The following is a 21477-nucleotide window of genomic DNA, read 5'->3' as shown; positions in this document are numbered from 1 at the left end:
GAGAATCCCTGCAGCGCACAGTGCGTGCACTGGGGAGATTCATAAGTCTACAGTCACACAGAGTGACTACAGACTTATTAATTTGGACCGAACAACCCCTTTAAGGCTATACCTGGTAATACTGAATTATGAAGATTTGGCAGTCAAGTCCTTCTTATAAGGAAAGGACAACGCGACTAGCTACATGTACTCCTTCATTTTGTTCTGCTAGATGAAAGTGTCTTAGATGCTGGAAAGACCACAGACCAAGAAGATGTGGAGTATTTTGGAGTAATTATCAGGGACCAATAAGGTCACAACCGTGTAGTGTAATCCTAGGGAGGAACTGCTTTAAGGACCTTCAGGGTGTTACCGTATTGGTCATGGTAGGATGGCTAGGCTGCAGATGTTGTGGTGCTACCCTACTGAATAATGTAGAAGAAGACTCTACAGGGCGGGAAGCTTTAGGCCAACTGGGGAATTTACTGTAGAGTGGAGAAACTGAGGTGTATATAGCTTGAACACCACGAGATTAGCTAGCTATGGCCTTAGAGGAGATCCCATATCAATATCCAGGCTTGTCTACCTTTCTGATGTTTCTCCGTTCCTCTTTACGAAACATTACTCTACTTTTTTCAAGTTTTTTTTAAACTGCTCCTGTTATTTTTGTGGATTCTTATTACATCTTGGGTGCCCAACTTTACATCATCTGGGGAGCAGTACTGCTGGTCATAATCCCTTTATGTCACTATTAGGGGTAACATGGGGAGCAGCCATCACCATATTGGAGGTGACTTCTGCATGGTGTCACCCAATGACCCATCCTCTTTGCCCTAACTCTCCAATCTGGCCCACCCCAAGGGTCCTGCGACTCACTTGAAATCTCGGTACTTAGCAGTAATGGGCTGTATTTCTGGGTTTTGCTATCCCTACTAATGTTCTTTGCAAAACTGAACCATGCAAAGGATATGTTTTGTAGTCAGAGACTCGATATAAGTATTGACTTGGCCTTGGAAAGCAACCAGATTTTCACATTTGCAGGGATCTTCTATCTGAACGACACTTCGGACTTCCTCTGTAGAAATACAGTAGAACGGTACAACATTAATTTTTTTTTCTTCACAATTTCTTTTCTTCCTTAAAAAAAAGGAAATATTACATTGAAGATCTGAAATCTTACGTGAACAAGTCTTCTTGTCCGGGTTTAGGGAGTAGCCGTCCCGACACTTGCATTGATAAGACATAGCCGATGCCACACAGATATGTTCGCAGTCATGTCTCCCTAGTGCGCATACATCTATACCTATCACAAAGAGACAAAGTCGTAGGAGAAAAATGGATCATTTTCTGAACTTTCTTTTTTTTTTTTTTTTGCTGACATAAGTGTTACGCTGTGCGATAAATTTTGCACAATTAAAAGCCATTATTGGCAAGTAGCCTATTTACAGATAATGGGGTATCAGATCTTACGTCATCCTTTTTGGCTTTACGCAAAGAAAATTGTAACTTTAAAATGTGTCACACACTCTTACGCCAGGCAAGATTCCAAAATAGTTGGTGCAAAAACCTCATACATGTGGAAATAAACATGGCACATCCGCTATAAATGTCCTTCTTTTATCACCTTGTCGTTTTCAGGATCAGCATTAATAAAAAATTGATAATTTCCAAATATAACTTTATTGTCACTTGAGTCCTGTTTTTCTGATACAGAGCTCCAAATTCCCTACTTAGATTTTGGGGGAAGTTTACTAAGATTTTTAGTCTTAAACCAAAGTACGTTGGAGTAAAAGCAACAAGAGAAGAAAATCTTGTAATAACTTTGGTGCATCTGCAACAGCTAGTGAAGTGCTTTAATGAGGAGTAGATTTGGGCTGCAATTTATGCCAGTTTCTTCCACCTAACAAGAACAAAAGAAAAAGAGTATGCCACAAAGAGTCATCTTCCAAAAATACATGATTTTTTATTGATACAAAAAAACAAGCCAAAAACAGATAAAAACACTTAAAAAAACCTGAAGGTTGTACAAACATGTCCCATAGCTTACAATAAAGCAGAGACTTTCCAAACCTATTTAGGCACAATGATATAGAAAATATCAAAATTATGTTAGCTAAGTACCCTATATTATTTTCATGCACTATATGCATTATATGTTTATAATGACTCAAGGACAAGGGCAACTGGAAATGAGGCACGGTGTGAAAAGATGGGGGCACAAAGGAGGGCATGGGGAAAAAAAATTGTGGCCCATTCACATATTATTTAGCCCTGGCTAACAACACAGATGATCGTTGGGGTTTCTTCAGCAGTTCTACTCTTCTTATTAATCTGGTTGACATGTTAACCAATGAGATACAATACCAACTACCCTCTGGAGTTTATGTTGCTTGTGGACATACTGCTTATTGGTGGCTACAGGATTAATTATATATGTAGTAATACGCATTATAGTGAATTGTGTACCGACTTGTGCAAAAAGGCTATCCAAATGTTTCCAGAAAGCGAATAATTAATTTTCTGTTCTAGCAAAGAATAAAAACACTCCTTTCCTTCTCATGCATCATGACCAGCTGACCAGCACGGCAGCGGCAGCTCAACCACATTTTACCAAAAGATGTCACAGCTGCGGTCAAACCAATCCTCAGAATATTACTGTTAAGATATTGGCGTAGTATAAACCAGTGGCCAAAGGAGCAGGAACAGCAAGCGATAGTAGATGTTCTTGTAGTTAGCAAAAGGAGTTGTAGGAAACAATCCGTAGATAGGTGAGAACAATCTAGGTAAGAATGTTCAGGAGCTTGGAGACTGGAAACTAGGCTAAATGCTAGATACAATACTCAAGCAGTGAGTGAGAGATCCATGCAGCTTTAAGTAGGCCTAAATAGGAGACAAGATGGATCCCAAGGATTCAGAATCTGCCATGTTAGTAAAGGGCAGTTGCAGATCACAACAGCAGCCTTCAGTGGTAAGGAGTGGGATTGCAGCACAATTATTAAGGTGAACAATAGCAGCCACTAGTGGTAAAACTGTAGAAAGACAACTGTAATCCTGACAGTTACCCACTGCATCTACTGTGGAGTCTGTAGTTAACACAGGGAAAGGGCTGAGTAGTGATGTCCAGCCTGTAAGCTTATCCTCTTACCGTGTGAAGTAGGGGTGGGTTAACCAACTTCATCTGTTAGGAAGGGACAAGAGTTATTTGACAGGCATAAAGAAAAAGAAGGTTAAATGTTAGCATAAGGAAGGGTTAATTTCTTCATTCCAGCCAATTCTTTAAGGATGTGATAATTCTCACGGGGATACACTGAAACAAAGACTTGGTGAGGGGTTTAACTAAGCTGGTTGGATACAGAGAGTGTTTTTACTTATTATGCAGCTATGTATTCTATTTGCTATCATGCATGAATCTCCTAAATTTATGTACAGAACGCCTAAATTCATGAAGGTTATAAATATATGGACAATCCAGAATTTTTTGGAGACTGTTGGAAATCACAAGCCTGAGTATTTCTCGGTCCTCCCGGCCATTAAAATGAATCTGAGAAACTTTTAAGTTGGAGTTAAGACTGCTCAAAACTGTGTTATCGTTGAGTTCAATTTGTTGTACCAATATCTACCATAGATTCACATGCTGATCGAAATGACGAGAAAATATAATGAAGGGTAAATGTGGGAAATTTACCATAGTGCAACTATGTATGAATCACATTCATGTGACTAAATCATCAAACTTACGTGAGCAGGTCTTCCTGTCTGGGTTCAGTATGTAGCCGCTGTGACACTTGCACTGATAGGAAGCAGCGGTGGCCGTACAGATGTGTTCACAGTCGTGTCTACCCAGAGCACATAAATCAACTCCTAGAGAGCGTGAAATATCAAAGAGTTCAGCACGACAGTGAATATATAGATAAAAAACTTTCATCTGAGAATACATGATTCTCCAATTTTCATGAATTTTAGAAGTCCACTTTTGGAGTGCCCAACATAGTAGAGAATCAGTTTAGTATCACAAGTGTCAGTTAATGGAAAACATTGATGTAATACTTACAGTCGCTTGCAAAAGTATTCACCCCCCTTGGCTTTTTACCTATTTTGTTACATTACAACCTGTGCTTAAATATTTTTGAAATTCGATTTGTGTGTGATGCATCAATAGTTTAAGTTGGTGAAGTGAAGTGAGAAAAATATAGGCATAAATTAAATTTATGGGATCAAATAACTAAAAATTGGCATGTGCATATGTATTCACCCATTTTGCTATGGAGCCCCTAAAAATTTCTGGTAAAAGCAATTATCTTCATAAGTCACATGCTTAGTGACAGGAAGTCCACCCGTGGATAATCTAAGTGTCACATGATCTGTCAGTATATACACTTTACCTTTTCTGCAAGGCCACAGAGGCTGCAACACCATTAACAAGAGGCCCCACTAACCAAACACCACCATGAAGACCAAGGAGATCTCCAAACACCTCTATGAAGACCAAGGAGATCTCCAAACAAGTCAGGGACAAAGTTGTTGAGAAGAACAAGTCAGGGTTGGGTTATAAAATAATATCCCAATCTCTGATGATTCCCTGGAGCACCATCAAATCCATTATCCTCAAATGGAAAAAACATGGTACCACAACAACCCTGCCAAGAGAGGGCAGACCACAAAAACTCTCAGCCCACGCAAGGAGGGTATTAATCAGAGAGGCAGCACAGAGACCAAAAGGTAACCCTGAAGGAGCTACAGAGTTCCCAAGCAGAGACAGGAGAATCTATCCATACAACCACAATAAGCTGTACACTTCATAGAGGTGGCCTTTATGGAAGAGTGGGCAGAAAAAAGCCTTTACTTACACAGAAAAATTATAAGGCTCATTTTCAGTTTGCCAAAAGACATGTGGGAGACTCCCCAAATGTATGGAGGAAGATGCTGTACTGTAGTCAGATGAGGCCTAAATTAAACTTTTTGGCCACCAAGGTAAACAATATGTCTGGCTCCAAACCAACACGCGAAATACAGGGATATTCTTGAGCAAAACCTGTTTCAGTCTGTCAGTAATTTGAGACTGGGACGTGTTACGCTCACGCCCGGACTGACTGGCGTGAGCGTGGTTAGTGATCCCACTGGACCATGAACCGAGGAGTGCCTGGAGGGGCATGACTAAGTATCAACTCGGTCAGACCAAGGTCGCACGGCGGCTCAGTCGACTCCATGAACCAGGGAGGAACTGAGCAGAGGGACCAGGTGCTACTCCAGGTCAGACCCCGGTCACAGCTGTTAACCCACATCGGGGAATGCAGGAAGGGGCAGGCACAGCTGGTATGCAGACAGGTGGGTACTGGAAGGCACGGCTGGTATGCAGACAGTCGGGTATTAGAAGGCACGGCTGGTATGCAGACAGGTGGGTACTGGCAGGCACGGCTGGTATGCTGACAGGCGGGTGCTGACAGGCACGGCTGGATTGCAGACTGGCAGATATTGGCAGGTATGAACGCAGGCTGGATAGGGACCAGTACAGACTGGGATACAGGAACAGGGCCGCGGGTGCGGTGGACTAGCAGAGCAGAACCGCAGGCGCGGAGGACAAGCGAGGTAGAGCAGAGCGAAACCGCAGGTGCGGTGGACAAACAGAGCAGAGCGAAACCGCAGATGCGGTGAACAAGCAGAGCAGAGCGAAAACGCTGGTGCGGTGGACAAGCAGAGCGGAGCGAAACCGCAGGTGCGGTGAACAAGCAGAGCAAAACTGTAGGTGCGGTGTACAAACAGAGCAGAGCGGAACCGCAGGTGCGGTGAACAAGCAGAGCGGAGCGAAACCGCAGGTGCGGTGAACAAGCAGAGCAGAGTGAAACCGCAGGTGTGGTGAACAAGCAGAGCAGAGCAAAAATGCAGATGCGGTGGACAAGCTGAGCAGAGCGAAACCGCAGATGTGGTGGACAAGCAAAGCAGAACAGAGCAGAAGGTGCAGGCAGACAGGGCAGGGCTCTGTTCACATGCATAAGACTGGAAAACACAGGAAGATAGTTAGAACACAGGAGGTAGATACTGAGGCAGGGAAACGGGACAAGCAGAGCCAGATACACGCAAGGTACTTACAATGAAGTAGCGAGTGAACACAAAACTCACAAACAGAAGTACAGAGACAACGAGTTGGAGTTAGGTGCAGGTTCAGACACTGCAGGAAAAGGGAAGGTTCGGACATAGAGACAAACAGGTAACGGGCTAGGACACAGTTCAGACAGGAACTGAACCAGGAACAAGATACAGAAACGAGCCTGGGAACTCAGCCCCCAGGGTGGCGGGAACAGACTAGAAGTCACAGATACAGGCAACAGGCCTGGGTATACAGCCCCCAGGCTGACGGAACAGACTAGAAGTCACAGATACAGGTAACAGGCCTGGGTATACAGCCCCCAGGGTGGCGGAAACAGACTAGATGCAGGACAGGACCTGGCAACTCAGTTGCACAGAACACACTGAATGAAAGTGTTGCTCAGGCACCCCCTACTGGATGGAGGGGGTTTAAGTATCCAGTGACTCTCAGCAATAGGCTGGGGAGGCATTAGGAGTGCGCACACAGTAACTATAAGAATCAGGCAGTAGCCACGCCGCTGCCCTAAGCAATCAGACAAGGGACACAGCAGGTACTGGAGCAAAGTGTGCAGCCTGGATTGATAGGTAAGATGGCGGTCTTGCATGGTGGGAGGTGGTAAGTGTAACGGGTCTGGGAGGCGGAACCTCTGAGCTACTATACAAGGGGCGGTCCTTGTAAGGGAGCGGGTGGCGACCAGGGAAGACGGGCAGGCAGTCACAGCAGGTGACCGGGACAGTCTCTGAGTGAACGGGCTGGAGGTCACGGCAAGTGACCGGGGCAGTCTCTGGATTAACGGGCAGGAGGTCACGGCAAGTGACCGGGGCAGTCTCTGGATGAACGGGCAGGAGGTCACGGCAAGTGACCGGGGCAGTCTCTGGGTAAAGGGTAGGTACGACCTGTGATGGCAGAGCCTCCAGGTAGGCTAGCAGGCAGATGGTTGATGTGTGCTCCCAGGTGAGCAAGAGAGAGTCTCTGGAATGGTAGGTGGTCACAGCACGTGACGGCGGAGCCTCCAGGTAGGCTAGCAGGCAGGTAACAGGTGTGTGCTCCCAGGTGAGCGGGCAGGAGTCTCTGGAATGGCAGGTGGTCACAGCACGTGAAGGCGGAGCCTCCAGGTAGGCTAGCAGGCAGGTAACAGGTGTGCGCTCCCAGGTGAGCGGGCAGGAGTCTCTGGAATGGCAGGTGGTCACAGCACGTGACGGCGGAGCCTCCAGGTAGGCTAGCAGGCAGGTAGCTGATGTGCGCTCCCAGGTGAGCGGGCAAGCTGGTCCATAGACAGACTGACAGGAGTTGGAGGGCAGACCGTCGGACCTCAGGCTAGCAGGCAGGTAGCAGAGGAGCGCTCCCAGGTGAGCGGGCAAGCTGGTCCTTAGACAGACTGACAGGAGTCGGTAGGCAGACCGTCGGACCTCAGGCTAGCAGGCAGGTAAGTAGAATATCAGGCAGGAATCAGACAGCAAACTGGCAGGAATCTGGCAGGTAACTGGCAACGGGACCTGAGGGCTGAAGCAGAGTAGTGAACAGTGCAACAACATTGCTCGGGCACCTCCATTTTGGAGGAGGTGCCTTATATATGGTGAAGTCCTCCGGCCATTGGCAGGGGACTCCTTAGGACGGCGCGCGCGGCCCCTTTAAGAGGGAGGGAGCGCGCGCGCGCCCTAAGCACAGTGGCCGGGAAGGAGCGCGCGCTGCCAGTAGAGCGGGAGGAGGACGCCGGGCTAGGAGCAGAGAGGTGAGGGGAACAGCGTCCCTGCCTAGCAGAGGGCAGGGACGCCGGTGCTACAGTAAGCCATGCCAGGACGCCGCCAGGGATGTTACAGGACGGAGGTTCACCTTCCAATAAGACAATGACCCAAAGCATACTGCTAAGGCAACACTCGAGTGGTTTAAGGGGAAACCTGTAAATGTTTTGGAGTGGCCTAGTCAAAGCCCAGACCTTAATCCAATTGAGAATCTGTGATCAGACTTTAAGATTGCTGCTCACCAGAGGAAACCATGTAACTTGAAGGAGCTGGAGCAGTTTTGCCTTGAGGAATGGGCAAAAATCCCAGTGACATGATGTGGAAAGCTCATAGAGACTTATCCAAAGCGACTTGAAGCTATAATTGCCGCAAAAGGAGGCTCTACAAAGTACTGACTTTAGGGGGCGAATAGTTATGCACACTGAAGTTTTCAGTTGAGTTGTCCTATCTGTTGTTTGCTTAACAAACCAGGGACAAGTGTGTAACCAAATCCTTCATGTTTTTGTATTTTATTTCTTTTGCAATTATCTCTGTTATTAGCCCATTTTAGACATATATCTAAGGATTGCAGCTTGCGGCATCTAGGCACACAGATATATTTTTTGTCTTTTGTAATTCATTACAAATTGTGTGCAGGTGTCCGTTTCACCTAGTGCTGGGGTTTTACCATCGGTTGTGGAGTCCACAGTGTATTTTCTATCTATATTGAGCTTCAGGAATACTTCTGAAATAAAATTATTGGGTAAGGCAGGCAGCTGCTATGCAGTCATTAGGGAAAAGGGGCAGCCCTGGTTTGGCCATTCTTCTTTACGATTAGTTGATGAGTATCCATGTAGGAGTCCCCACTCCATGGAAATTGGACTAAGGATTGTCAAAGGCAACACAAGGGCCTTCCGAACTGAGCTGCAAAGCCAAGCACCATATTAGGCTCATTTGGATATTTTGTGTGACCCTCCGCTTTTCTATGTATGCCATTGTTATTGTATCATATAAAGTTGGTCTGATGAGAAATAAGGGATGGGAGTATTCAGTGCAGAATGCACATGAAGAAGCAGCCTCCTGGGCACTGGCGACTGCATTAAAATGTAGATTTCTCGATCATGGAAGCTGCAAGATTATCACCTCAGGTATGATTACACTGTTCTTCCTGTTCTCTGTATATCATTCTCAGCAGTTTTTAGGGGTGTAGCAAAGCCAGGTAGGACTGTGTTAAATCCTAGCACTGCAGGTCTTAATTAGATGAACCTGGCTACCTTTAACTAAGAACCAGGGCCTATGGTCACTAGGTGTGTCAGTCTGCTGGATAGAGCAGAGTCAAGTGTGCTGCTGGTAAGTGACCAGCCAAAATGTGAGCTGTAGCTGAGAGAGAGATGTACTGGGGTCTCTCTCCGAATGGAGACTGCATGGGCTAGCTGGGAAATCTGACCAGTTGGTGTATTGGAGCTGCAGAGAACCATGTGGAAGCTGCTGCCTGTTTAGTGTGAACTGTGCCCGGAGTCCAACACTTCTGTTTGGCACTGGAAGCTGCTAGAGCTCAGGCTGAAGGGGATACTGAGACTGGTGGGATCAGGCCTCTTCTGTGTTTGAAGTTTGTTCTGCGAGAAAGTACTGTAATCTGTTTGGGTGAACCCGCACTGACATATGTGCCCTGCTAAGTTTATTTGCTGTGATACCTTTGTGCCCAGAAAAAGCTGTTTTTATTTTTTGAATGCTTGGAGTTTTATGAAAGCAATAAAACTGCACATTTGAAACAAACCGCATTGCATGTGTGAACGCTACCTAATGACTACCTGAGAATGAATACCTACAGGGGTTAAAACTGCGAATAGGAAGAATGTTGCAAAAAATGATTGGCTTCAAGGGGTCTGACTTAGCAGAAAGAAGGAATAGCTTGAAATGAGCCATCATGCACCATTTTGGCAAAAAATATTGCCAAAAAGACAGGTGGTGTAAAGTTATTTAAAGATACACCAAACTGATTATCTCACATGAACCACTGTGATATTTTTTGGCACATTTTAAAACTGTCTAAGCTAAGCTTGTGGTATGTAAAAGTTAGACATGATTACTAAATTTGCTTTATAGCCTGTTCTGAAACTATAACTGTAGTAGTTCAGGTCCTGGAACAGTAATGGGGTCTGCACTAACCCCAATAAATCTCAATGACTTCAGTAAAGGTGTTCTTGAACAGGCCTGTATGTGCTCTACTTTTTGTAGGGACTGATGGATTAAGGGATACTTAGGGTCCATAATGATATTATTTTATTTGGTTGGAACTGCTCTTTGGCAATTTGGAAGTTTCAGCAATGCGTCCAAAGGTTTCCCTCCAACAAAGTCCAAAGTTAAAAAATATACTATATGTATACCATCAGGTATATAAAAATAATTTAATATGGCCAAATTACATAATAGGTAACTCGGATATCCAACTAACACAGAGAAGTAGAAAAGAATATTCTATCTTCTGCCACTTGATGACCTCAAACCCTAACCTCTATATAGTGTGGAAATGCCCATTTATGTATACGCTAGATATCTGGATTCAATCACATTTCCAGTGTTCTCTCCAAAAGTCTAGCTCTGAATCCTGATCTAACTTTGTGCTTTCTTAAAGGGTTGACCAAGGTTTAAGAATAAATTGCGTGTGTGATATTGCAGATTAACCTTGTTTACTTGAATTTGGTTGAACGACTGTACCAGACACAACCTATTGACAGGTAAGACGCTGATTTTACAATCAAGCAGCCATGTTTTTCTAGTCCGCGGCAGCCCTTTAACTTTCGACATACTCCAACTATTCTACTGTTATTGTGTCCCATACTATCCTAGTTGCTTGTGTGGCCATTGTAAAAATGGAAAGGTTCTTCTTCCATCACGTTAAGAGAGATGATTGGCTACAGGAATTCTTTCTATACTTTGGAGTATTTCTACATTCTTTGATACCCTGACCAGATTTCATTCACCAAAATATTGTCTTTTTCTCTTGTTTTACATCTCACAAAACTACTGTTTTCTTTTTTTTACAATTCCCTAGACCACAGATTTTAGTCTAAAATTGGGTTGGATAAGGGAAAGATAACTTACCACAGAGAGTCTCCTTGAACTTTGAGGTGAGCTTTTCAATGACGCCATATGTTTCCACATAAAAGACATGATCATCTAAGGGTTCACTGGCCATCAATTTCAGAGACTGAATATCTGCCCTGTCTACACCCACCGCATAGATCTCTATACCAGAGGCCCGTGCCCGGGCAGCTACATCTTGTACCCTGTCTTGGGGCCTGCCATCTGTCACAATGATTGCTACTTTAGGTATCTTGAAGGACACATGGCGAGCGCCCGATTCCTCAGTAAATGCTTCATCTAGGGCTGTCTGAATGGCTAGACCCGTCATGGTGCCAGTTGACAGTGGATTAATCAAGGAGACGGCCTTCTTCATTGCAGCTTTATTAAAGTAGGTCTTCAAGAAGAATTCTGTCTTGACTGTGCTGGCATAGTTTACCACAGCTACACGAGTTGCACGTTCACCGGTATCTAAAGTATCAATCATGTCGGAAAGGAAGATCTTGACTTTCTCAAACTCCTGGGGACGGACACTGCGGGAACTGTCAATTATAAACACCAGATCCAAGGGCCGGCTCTTACAAGCATTGTCTGTAAAGATAGGAGCCCACAAATACATGTTATATGAAGCTATAGACATTGGGGTAGATTTATCAATTTCAGTCCTAAAGACAGGAAGAAACTGTGCCAAATTTATCACGATGGTACACGTTGTTGCAACTCATTAGACACTTATCTCTTCTCAATCACGCTTCTTGGCTGGCATACTTTAAAACGATATTTTTTTTGCCAAAAAATAAGTGAAGTAATTCATAATTTTATGAGTTTTAGTCCCACACGTCTTTTCTAAATAGTTTTTGGTGCATTTTGCTTAGTAAATCTCCCATACTGTAATCTATACATTTCTTTAAAGACTGAAAACAGTAAAATACACCAAAGTGTAAGAAGCTAGCCATTCATCCCCACCATACAATACAGGAAACACTCTCACAAATCACTCAACCTTCTGCTCACTCTCTGTATCTTCCTTCTCTTAGTCGCAGGTGATATTTCTCCTAATCCAGGAACCTCCAGTAATAATAACACTTACCCTTTCCCTGTTACATTCAGTAACCCTGCTAATCTTATTAATATTCCTTGCATGCCTTCTGTCTCTTTCAACTGTGCCCTTTGGAATGCGCTCTCAGCATGTAATAAACTCTCTTACATCCATGAATTTTTCCTCTCTAATTCCCTCAACCTTCTGGCTCTCACCGAAACCCAGATCCAGCAGTCGGACACCACCACCGCTGCTGCTCTCTCATATGGTGGCGTACACTTCTCTCATACCCCGAAACCTGACAACAGATCAGGTAGAGGTGTTGGTCTGCTTCTTTCAACAAAATGTACTTTTCAGGTTATCCCTCCAGTACCCTCCCTTATCTTCCCTTCTTTTGAGGCCCACGCAGTCAGACTCTACCAGCCCTTCTCCCTGCAAGTGGCGGTTGTCTATTGCCCTACAGGTCCCTCCAGTCAGTTCCTGGATCACTTTGCTGCCTGGCTTCCAAATTTTCTATCCTGCGACATCCCCACAATAATCATGGGAGATTTTAACATCCCAATTGGCGATCCACTTTCCCCATCTGCCGCTCATCTTTTATCGCTAACCTCCTCCTTCGGCCTTTCAGAGCTTGCTAATTCTCCTACACATGAAGACGGGAACACATTGGACCTGATCTCCCGGCTTTGCTCAGTACATGACTTTACTAACTCTCCCCTTCCACTCTCTGACCATAATCTTCTTTCATTCTCTGTCAAGAACTGTGACTCTACTCAAGAAACCCCCACTTTCCACACTTATAGAAATATACGCGCCATTAACACCCAGAAATTTATGAAAAAGTTGCAATCATCATTGGCCCCAATCTCCTCCCTCTCATGTCCCGACTCTGCATTGAAGGATTATAACGAAATATTGCTATGCGCCCTGGATGAAGCCGCACCTCCTACACAAAGAACAATTCGGCATAGATGGCGACAACCCTGGCACATGCCTCAAACACGTCTTCTCCAGAGGTACTCCAGGTTCGCTGAACGGCTGTGGAGAAGATCAAATCTGCCCGAAGATTTCCTCCATTATAAATTTATGCTGAAAACATATAACTCTGCGCTTCACCTCTCCAAACAAACCTACTTTAACAACCTCATCATCTCACTTTCCAATAATCCTAAAAGCCTCTTTGACAGTTTTCACTCTCTCCTCAATCAAACAACACAGGCCCCGACCACCGACCTCAGCGCTGATGAACTGGCCAATTATTTCAAAGAAAAAACTGACCATATCCGACAGGAAATTTTCTCCCAATCCCCAAATGTTATGCATGCTCCACTCCCCCCCCCCCCCCCACATTGCATCTTGCTCACTTTCTGACTTCGAACCAGTCACGGAAGATGAAGTGATCAGGCTCCTTGCAACTTCTCACCTGCACCAGTGACCCTATTCCCTCACTTCACCTTCAGTCCCTTTCTCCAGCTGTCACCACTCACCTAACTAAAATTTTCAGCCTCTCCCTCTCATCTAGTATCTTTCCCTCTTCTTTTAAACACGCCAGCATACATCCATTACTTAAAAAAACATCCCTCGACCAGAACTGCACGGCCAACTACAGACCTGTTTCCAATCTTCCCTTTATCTCTAAACTCATGGAACGACTGGTCCATTCCCGTCTAATCTGCTATCTCTCAGACAACTCTCTTCTTGACCCTTTACAATCTGGTTTCCGCTCTTTACATTCTACTGAAACTACCCTCACTAAAGTCTGTAATGATCTACTAACAGCTACATCTAATGGTCACTATTCCCTGCTGATTCTCCTGGATCTCTCTGCAGCATTCGACACTGTGGATCACCAGCTCCTCCTCACTATGCTCCGCACTATTGGCCTCAAGGACACTGTTCTCTCTTGGTTCTCTTCCTACCTCTCTGACCGCTCCTTCTCTTTGTCTTTTGCCGGCTCCTCCTCCTCTTTCCTTCCTCTTGTTGAGGAGAGCCATAGAATCAAATACTTAATTAACCTCAAGACATAGGAGATTGAGAGAAAAGACCCACAAAGTATTTTATTTCACCTTACATAAGCTTGTTTAGATCAAAAGATGGCTGCCATTTCCTGTTTCATCACACCATGCTCTGTTATGCAAGATGGCGACTGGGCCTATGACTACATCCTGTTGTACATGTGGCAAAGGTGGAGACTTTATTTATGACTACATCCTGTCATACAAGGAAGTTCCAAGAGGAAGCTGAATTCTATAGAAGGGCTAACCAATCACAGAGCGACAAGTCGCTTGGAGACACCCCCCCGATGACATCATGGACCACGCCCCCTGATGACCTCATGGACCAACCCACCCTGATGACCTCATGGATCAACCCACCCTGATGACCTCATGGATCTGCCCATGGACTTGCTCATTGCCCAATCCATTAACCAATCAATACATCTGGTTATTCCTTTTCTGGGGCTAACCGAGCTCATATGCAGAGTTTATATAAATCTATGTTGGAGTTGAATAAAGGACACTTGGAGCTGTGTCATAGCTGATCAAGGAGAGCTTACATCTGACTGTGGGTGTCTGATGTTATTCTTTCTTGCATGCACTTGATCATATTCATTAGGCCAGGAGCAGGCAACTAGTGAACATATCAAAGTGTTCACCCTAACACTCTTACCGTCGAGGTTCTTCAAGGATCAGTCCTAGGCCCCCTTCTTTTCTCCTTATACACCGCTCCTATTGGACAAACAATCAGCAGATTCGGTTTTCAGTACCATCTCTATGCTGATGACACCCAATTATACACCTCTGCTCCGGACATCACCCCTGCATTACTACAAAAGAACAGTGATTGTCTTCCTGCTGTGTCTAACATTGTGTCTAACATTATGTCCTCCCTCTACCTAAAACTGAATCTGTCAAAAACTGAACTACTCGTCTTTCCTCCCTCCACTAACCTACCTGTGCCCGATATTGCCATTTCTGTTTGTGGCTCCACCATTACTCCCCAGCAACAAGCCCACTGCCTTGGGGTCATTTTTGATTCAGATCTTTCCTTCATTCCTCACATCAAATCACTCGCTCATTTATGTCATCTACACCTCAAAAACATCTCAAGAATCAGGACTTTTCTCACCTTTGACTCGGCAAAAACTCTTACTGTAGCTCTTATTAATTCTCGTCTCGACTATTGCAGCTCTTTACTTATCGGTCTCCCTCTTACTAAACTCTCCCCTCTCCAATCGGTCCTTAACGCAGCAGTCAGGATCATATTCCTCGCCAACCGCTACACCGATGCCTCTTACCTGTGCCAGTCATTGCATTGGTTGCACATTCAAAACAGAGTTCAATATAAACTTACCACTCTTACCCACAAAGCGCTCAATGCTTCAGCACCCACCTACATCTCCTCCCTAGTCTCAGTCTACCATCCTACACGTACCCTCCATTCTGCCAATTACTTAAAACTAAAATCCTCCATAATCCGAACTTCCCACTCCCGTCTCCAAGATTTCTCGCGTGCTGCGCCAATTCTTTGGAATGCACTACCCAGGACAGTTTGATTAATTCCCAATACCCACAGTTTTAAGCGGACGTTAAAAACCCATTTCTTTAGACTGGCGTATCACCTCAACACACTAACTGTCCCAGTTTTGGCCCATATTAAAATCTTCTTCAATTTCAGGTTCATACCAACCATGCACTTAATAGCCTCGGTCAGGACGGTAGACATACTGGCAGGCGACCAGTCCATGTATTATTATTTATCCTATTTAGTATATCAAGGCTGCATTATACAATATATGTACATTTTACCTTTTGTGTCTTCCCTATTTCCTCATAGACTGTAAGCTTGTGAGCAGGGCCCTCCCTCCTTTAGATATGAGATATGCTTATTCTGTATTGTCTGTATAAGTCCCCCCTAAAATTGTAAAGTGCTGCGGAATATGTTGGCGCTATAAAAATAAAAATTATTATTATTATTATTATTATTATTCCGAGAGATATTTCTGGAAGACAGTCAGCCCCAAAAACAATGAAGTGAGGTCCAAGAGATATAGATTGAAACTTTTCAGCCTTGGTGCTCAATCTTGACTAGAATCTAAAGGACCATTTACAATGCTTGATTATCGTGAACAAGAATGCTCATATCTCATTAATCGTGCAGTCTAAACAGGCTTCAAATCACCCGACGAACAAGCAGATTACTTGTTTCTTGGGAAGAATGCTACTTTTGCTTGCACAAAAGTTCATAGTTCTCGGCAGCGCATCATCCAGTGTAAACAGGTCTCGTGCTGCCGAGAACAATTCCCACTAAACGATCTATTACAGACTGTCTAGCGGAATCAGCCTGTGTAAACAGGACATTAATCGGCCACCGATCGGCAAGCATGTTGTCAGTTAGCGGTCAGACATAGACAGAAGAGGGCGATGTTCAGGAACAATACATGGGCCCTTTGTAGTCCAATAGCTCATTGTAATGCACAATTCCACCTACTATGGAGGTGGTAGTGGCCCCCTTACCGTTGGGTCCGTGCGCGGCAATACACGCTGCCGGCCAATCAGAGACCAGCAGCTGACGTCGGCGTGCACGTGACTGAGGGGGCATGGCAGTGACGTCATGCGCTCCCGTCGCTTGCACGCTGAAGTCAGCTGCCGGCTTCAGAAGAGGACGCCTCGTGGCGGGGGAGCGGAGGGAAGGTGAGGATAATTTTTATTTTATGAAAGAACAGCGGTAGAACAGGGGACAAATACCAGGATGGGGGGAGGCCGATCCAAATCTTGCATCGGGGTCCATCGAACTCTAGTTACACCACTGTGGGAGATCACCGTGACTGAGTGGAGCCGGGTTGGGACGCAGAGCAGTGAGCTGGCAGCCAGCCCTCCATTGCTTCCACATACGGTGGACATTGGAGGGACCTCTGGGAGCTGCATTATCCGCACGGTGTTCACAGCTCCTCCATCAATCAGGACTGTTTGCTTCTTGAGCTCAATGCAAACATGTACCCTGTGAAGGAAATTCAGCTATCCTGGAGCTGTACTGCAATGTTTGCTCAGTCATTAAGTACATTCTCCTTTCTTTAGGCTTCTTATGACCTTCTTACTTTTAATAAACAGCTCTATACTAACATTATATTAGTGTACATATGGCAGCTATATAATAGCCTGTGTGTGGAGCCTTACAAGATATCTTATAATTAGCAAATCATTTTTTTTAAGGAGTCTTAAAAGGGGCTGTCTGAATAAGAAAGAAAGACGGCTCCTGTGCAAGTCTTCCTGTAATGCTTGGAGTAGAAAAAAATAAAAATATGCATCTCTGTGGAGGACCCAGCATGTCCCATTGATTTTAATAAGCACCCTGTAATGCCTTGTTCTGCCTGTGGTGGAGCTGCAGGGAAATTGAACACCCGCTACCAGGTTCCACCATAGATTACAGCTGATCGACTGGGTCTCAAACTTGTAATTAATTGAAATTGTAAAACGTTTTAAAAAAAATCTCGAGGAGGGTCTCCTGTTCCTCAAAGAGTGTCTCTCGCTCTGGCAGGTCTTTAGATGACATATATACAGCTTTTGGGTAATGTAGGATACTATATAGTCCCTGTGTAGGACTATAGGGAGATGAAACACTTTTAAAGAAGTTTTCTCAAAATCCCAGATTATCTCTAATCCATAGTATGAAGTATAAATTGATGATCGTAGAGTGTCCAAGCACTTGGATCACCACCGATCCTGAGGTTTGGGTTTGGAGCCCGGTCATTGAAAGAAACAGAGGTGCACAGATTCAACCTTGCCTCCATTCATTGTTTATGGGACTGCTGGAAATAGCTGAGTACAGCGCCCCACGATCTCTGGCAGCCCTGTAGACAATGAATGGCGCAAAGGCTGAGCGTGCTCACTCCACTCAATTTAAGATGAGGCTTGGTCTCCATATTTGAGGTTCCAGAGCCCATTTTTGTGATCACAAGGAGTCCCAAAGATCCCAGCGATCAGCAAGTTCTCCTTTATCTTAAAGATAGGGGATAACTTTCACTTTTTGCCAACGCATTTTTAGCAGCAAGACATTCTGCGATTAGCTTATTATCGAGGGCATTTCTAACTAAAAAGTAGATGACCCCTTTATGGCCATTGGTTTAGATTGGTCCAATAACAGAGTTGGTAAGAATTTTATTTCTCCTATATTGAAAAAAAAAAAGATGAGAAATGGAAAATTATATTTTGGTCTCACTGCTGACCAATGTGTGTTTGGGCCCCATTTATCAAAATTGACTGGTTTTATTGCCGATTGCAACCAATAACAGCAGGTTAAGAAATAAAAGCTGAGCTGCGATTGGTTGCAGTGGGCAATAAGAGCAGTTTTACGGCCAATGGACAAGGACCATTGTGTACCCAATGTTGGGTAAAATCTGTCTTCTGTGAATACAGATTTTAACATTGCTGTGATAGGAGATGACAGTTGCTGCCCATAAAACTGTATGGAGAGGGGAGGGAGGACAGGAGACAGACAGATGATTGTTTCACTTTAAAAGGGGTTGTCCACCTTTTGGGGCTAAATAATTTTAGCAATATTTTGCACCATTTGCCACCTATAGCCTTCTGGCTGCAGAATGAGTTATCTGTGAATCTGTCAGTGAGCTCGTTTCTGTGGTCTGAGTTTGTAACTCTTTTATCTGTCTTATTCTGAGCTCATCTCAGTTGATTTATGACCACTGACCACATCAAAGTTGAATGTGAAGGAAAACAAAGAGACCAGACTCCACTTGCATACAGACCCCAGACCTGACCCCCACGTGCCACGGACAATCTGCCGGCCAGAACCCCTCTGCATACAGACTGCAGGCCAGTCCCCTCCTGTATCTAGACTACAGACCAGACCTGTCACCGTTCCTGCTGCCCTCTTTAACCCATGCCATGGCCACTGACATCCTGATGCTAGCAGGCATCAGGATATTGTCTTTGGTGGTGCCGGGGAGTGGAGACAACGACAGCATCTAGGATAGGTGAGCACGTCTGAAATATGCTTAGAATTACAATATACAGGTGCCAATTTATTCACCAAGAGTTGGGGGCAATGGCATTTTTTTTAAGCACATACAGCCTTAGATTGAATGGAAGGCGGCCACACACATACAGAAAGGACAGTCTGGAGGAAAGCTATTCATATTCTATATAGTTGGCAACATTTAAAAGGAATCTTTTGCACGTTTTTTGCTACCTAATCTGAGAGCAGCATGATGTAGGGACAGAGACCCTGATTCCAGCGATATGTCACTTACTGGGCTGCTTGCTGTAGTTTTTTATAAAATCATTGTTTTATCAGCAGGAGATTGTCACTTAAAGACTAGTAAACCTGCTGCCAGGTAGTCCAACCCCGCCCCCACCACTGATTGGCAGCCTATTCACAGTGTACACAGAAAGCAGCCAATCAGTGGTGTGGGCGGAGTTATACAGAGCTCAACATTCAGAGAACTAGTAGATCTGCAGCAGATAAAACAGTTTTTAATAAAAATTGCAGCACCCAGTAAAGGAAGCGATATATCGCTGGAATCAGGGTCTCTGCCCCTACATCATGCATGGGGTAGCAAAAACCTGGTGACAGATTCCCTTTAAAGGGACATTCCTTTTGCAGTGATTTAGGATGTTTACATAGAAGAAGCAATGTATGCCTAATTGGTGGGGCCCCACTATTGGAGCCCTCATCCATTTGGGGGAATAGGGGTGGGGAAACAGGTGGGTCAGCACAATCTAGCCACAAACTGGAGCGGTGGCCGCTCCTGTGGATATTTAATATATTTTTGAGAAGGAAATACCCCTTCAAGGACTGTCAAGTATTAAACATGTATTCAAGTTAAGCAAAGAAGTATAGAATCCTTATAGACTCATTATTTGTCGAAAAGTCTAAGCTCTGCCATTTTCTCCCTTCTTTTTCATATGTGTAAAGAAAATGTATATAAATAAATATATATAGATAGATAGATATGATTGACTTATTTATTATTATTTGAGGTATTTTTGCTAAAAACCTTTGTATATAAATATATACATAAAAAAAAAATATATATACAGTATATATTTATTCTCAATGGATGTTTAGCAACTTATCTCAACATCTAACAACTTAATCTAAGAACACAACAAATAAAATATACAATTTTTGACAATCTACAAATAATGTAAATAAATGTAAATATATATATATATATATATATATTTATTTATTTCAGAGGTAATTTAAATAGAGGTCAGCAAATGTCTACCAAATTTTATAAAAGAATACAATGCGTAAAAAAGGAATTTGTGAGCCACTTAGCAAGCTTGTAAAATTAATTTCTCGGGAAAATTTTGATCATCGAATAATTTTATCTACTTTATTAAAGCCAAATTAAACTTTTGTTAGTAAATAATTATAGGACTCTCCATATGAATGGGATGCTCCTACCTGTGGGCTGGTTCACTTGGAGGGTCCTGGTCTCGGGCTTGGGGCGCACGTTTGCAGTGTGCGGAGGGCTGGCTAATATTCCAGGTCTGGGGACCACCACTGGTAATACTGCGCTGCCGTGAACCACTGGAGGAAACATGTAGCTGTTATGGATGGGGTATCCGTACATCCTGTAATGGGTGCCGTGAACACCCACCAGCAAAAAGCCAAATGTATAAAGTACAGTCCTGCTCAAAAACGGATCCATGCTGAGGACACGCAGAAGTCCAGGATCTGTCTGTAAACTGCTGCAATCAGATAGTGTCTGCAGAGGAGATGTCTGCCAGGTGTCAGCACCGACCACTGGAGATCCCACCCACTCCTCCTCTGTCCAACGCCAAGAGAAACCCACCCTGCACCTCTCCAGCCTACCACCCTGCACTGTCAGGCTGACCCTTATACAGAGGCTTCAATTGATGCACAGAATCACCACTTTCCAAAATTGCATTCGAAAACAAATACATGAAAGACGGATTCCTGGAAAGAGCAGCGCACTGTGATCAGGAGGACGTGGCTTTTCTTCTACATTTAAGACGTTTTCCAGTTTTATATAAATAAAGCTAAACTGGTATAAAAAAAAGAATCGATACTCAACCTCCCGAAATGGGCCCCCCGCAGATCGAACCACAGCGCTTACTTAGCCCCCGCTGCTCTCTACTTACTGTGCCCATCTCCACGTACTGGAAATGATAGGAAACAGGGCCAGACTGGGACTGAAATTCAGCCCTGTCATTCAAGAGCACACGGGGCCTTGCAGCCCCCCACAACCACTTCCCCAGATCGGGGTCTCGATTACAAGTTGTACCAAGACCAATATGATCATTAAAGAGGTTGTCCACTCCTTTTATATTGATGACCTATCCTGACACCCGGCACCCCCGCTGATCAGCTGTTATCAGTGGCAGCCACCGGCCGGAAGTACTCACTTGCCGAGCTGCTCCGTCTCCTGGCAGTGGCCGCTGCTGGGTACTACATACATATCCATCTCCTATTGATTTGAATAGGAGGCGGATATGTAGTTCCCTGCGGTGGCCACTGCCAGAAGACGGCCAAGCTCCGCAAGTAAGTACTTCCGGCCGGCGGCCACCGCCGCCACCACC

The 21477-nt window shown here is 44.5% G+C and overlaps 1 protein-coding gene across 1 annotated transcript; it reads right to left on the bottom strand.

Annotated features, from left to right (window-relative positions):
• Nucleotides 1-911: 911 nt before the first annotated feature.
• On the bottom strand, nucleotides 912-20685 carry MATN3 (matrilin 3). The gene is made up of 5 exons (XM_073673482.1): nucleotides 20339-20685; nucleotides 10891-11460; nucleotides 3718-3840; nucleotides 1160-1282; nucleotides 912-1054 (listed from the first exon to the last, which is right to left on the bottom strand). Exons 1-5 carry the CDS (start codon nucleotides 20583-20585, stop codon nucleotides 912-914), a joined length of 1206 nt encoding a protein of 401 aa, XP_073529583.1. The 5' UTR covers nucleotides 20586-20685.
• Nucleotides 20686-21477: the final 792 nt, after the last annotated feature.

Source organism: Phyllobates terribilis, unplaced genomic scaffold (assembly GCF_046119375.1).
Source record: "Phyllobates terribilis strain yellow unplaced genomic scaffold, ASM4611937v1 Scaffold_3__8_contigs__length_932513732, whole genome shotgun sequence".
NCBI lineage: Eukaryota > Metazoa > Chordata > Amphibia > Anura > Dendrobatidae > Phyllobates > Phyllobates terribilis.
Note: the sequence above shows the minus strand (reverse complement) of the source record. Positions and strands in the feature narration are given on the sequence as shown.

Coding starts and splice junctions, on each gene's coding strand:
- MATN3 (XM_073673482.1), bottom strand. CDS start 20,585: ATGGATCCGTTTTTGAGCAGGACTGTACTTTATACATTTGGCTTTTTG. Junction 3,841..10,890: donor GTTCAAGGAGACTCTCTGTG/GTAAGTTATCTT, acceptor CACGCTCTCTAG/GAGTTGATTTATGTGCTCTG. Junction 1,055..1,159: donor GGACAAGAAGACTTGTTCAC/GTAAGATTTCAG, acceptor GTATTTCTACAG/AGGAAGTCCGAAGTGTCGTT.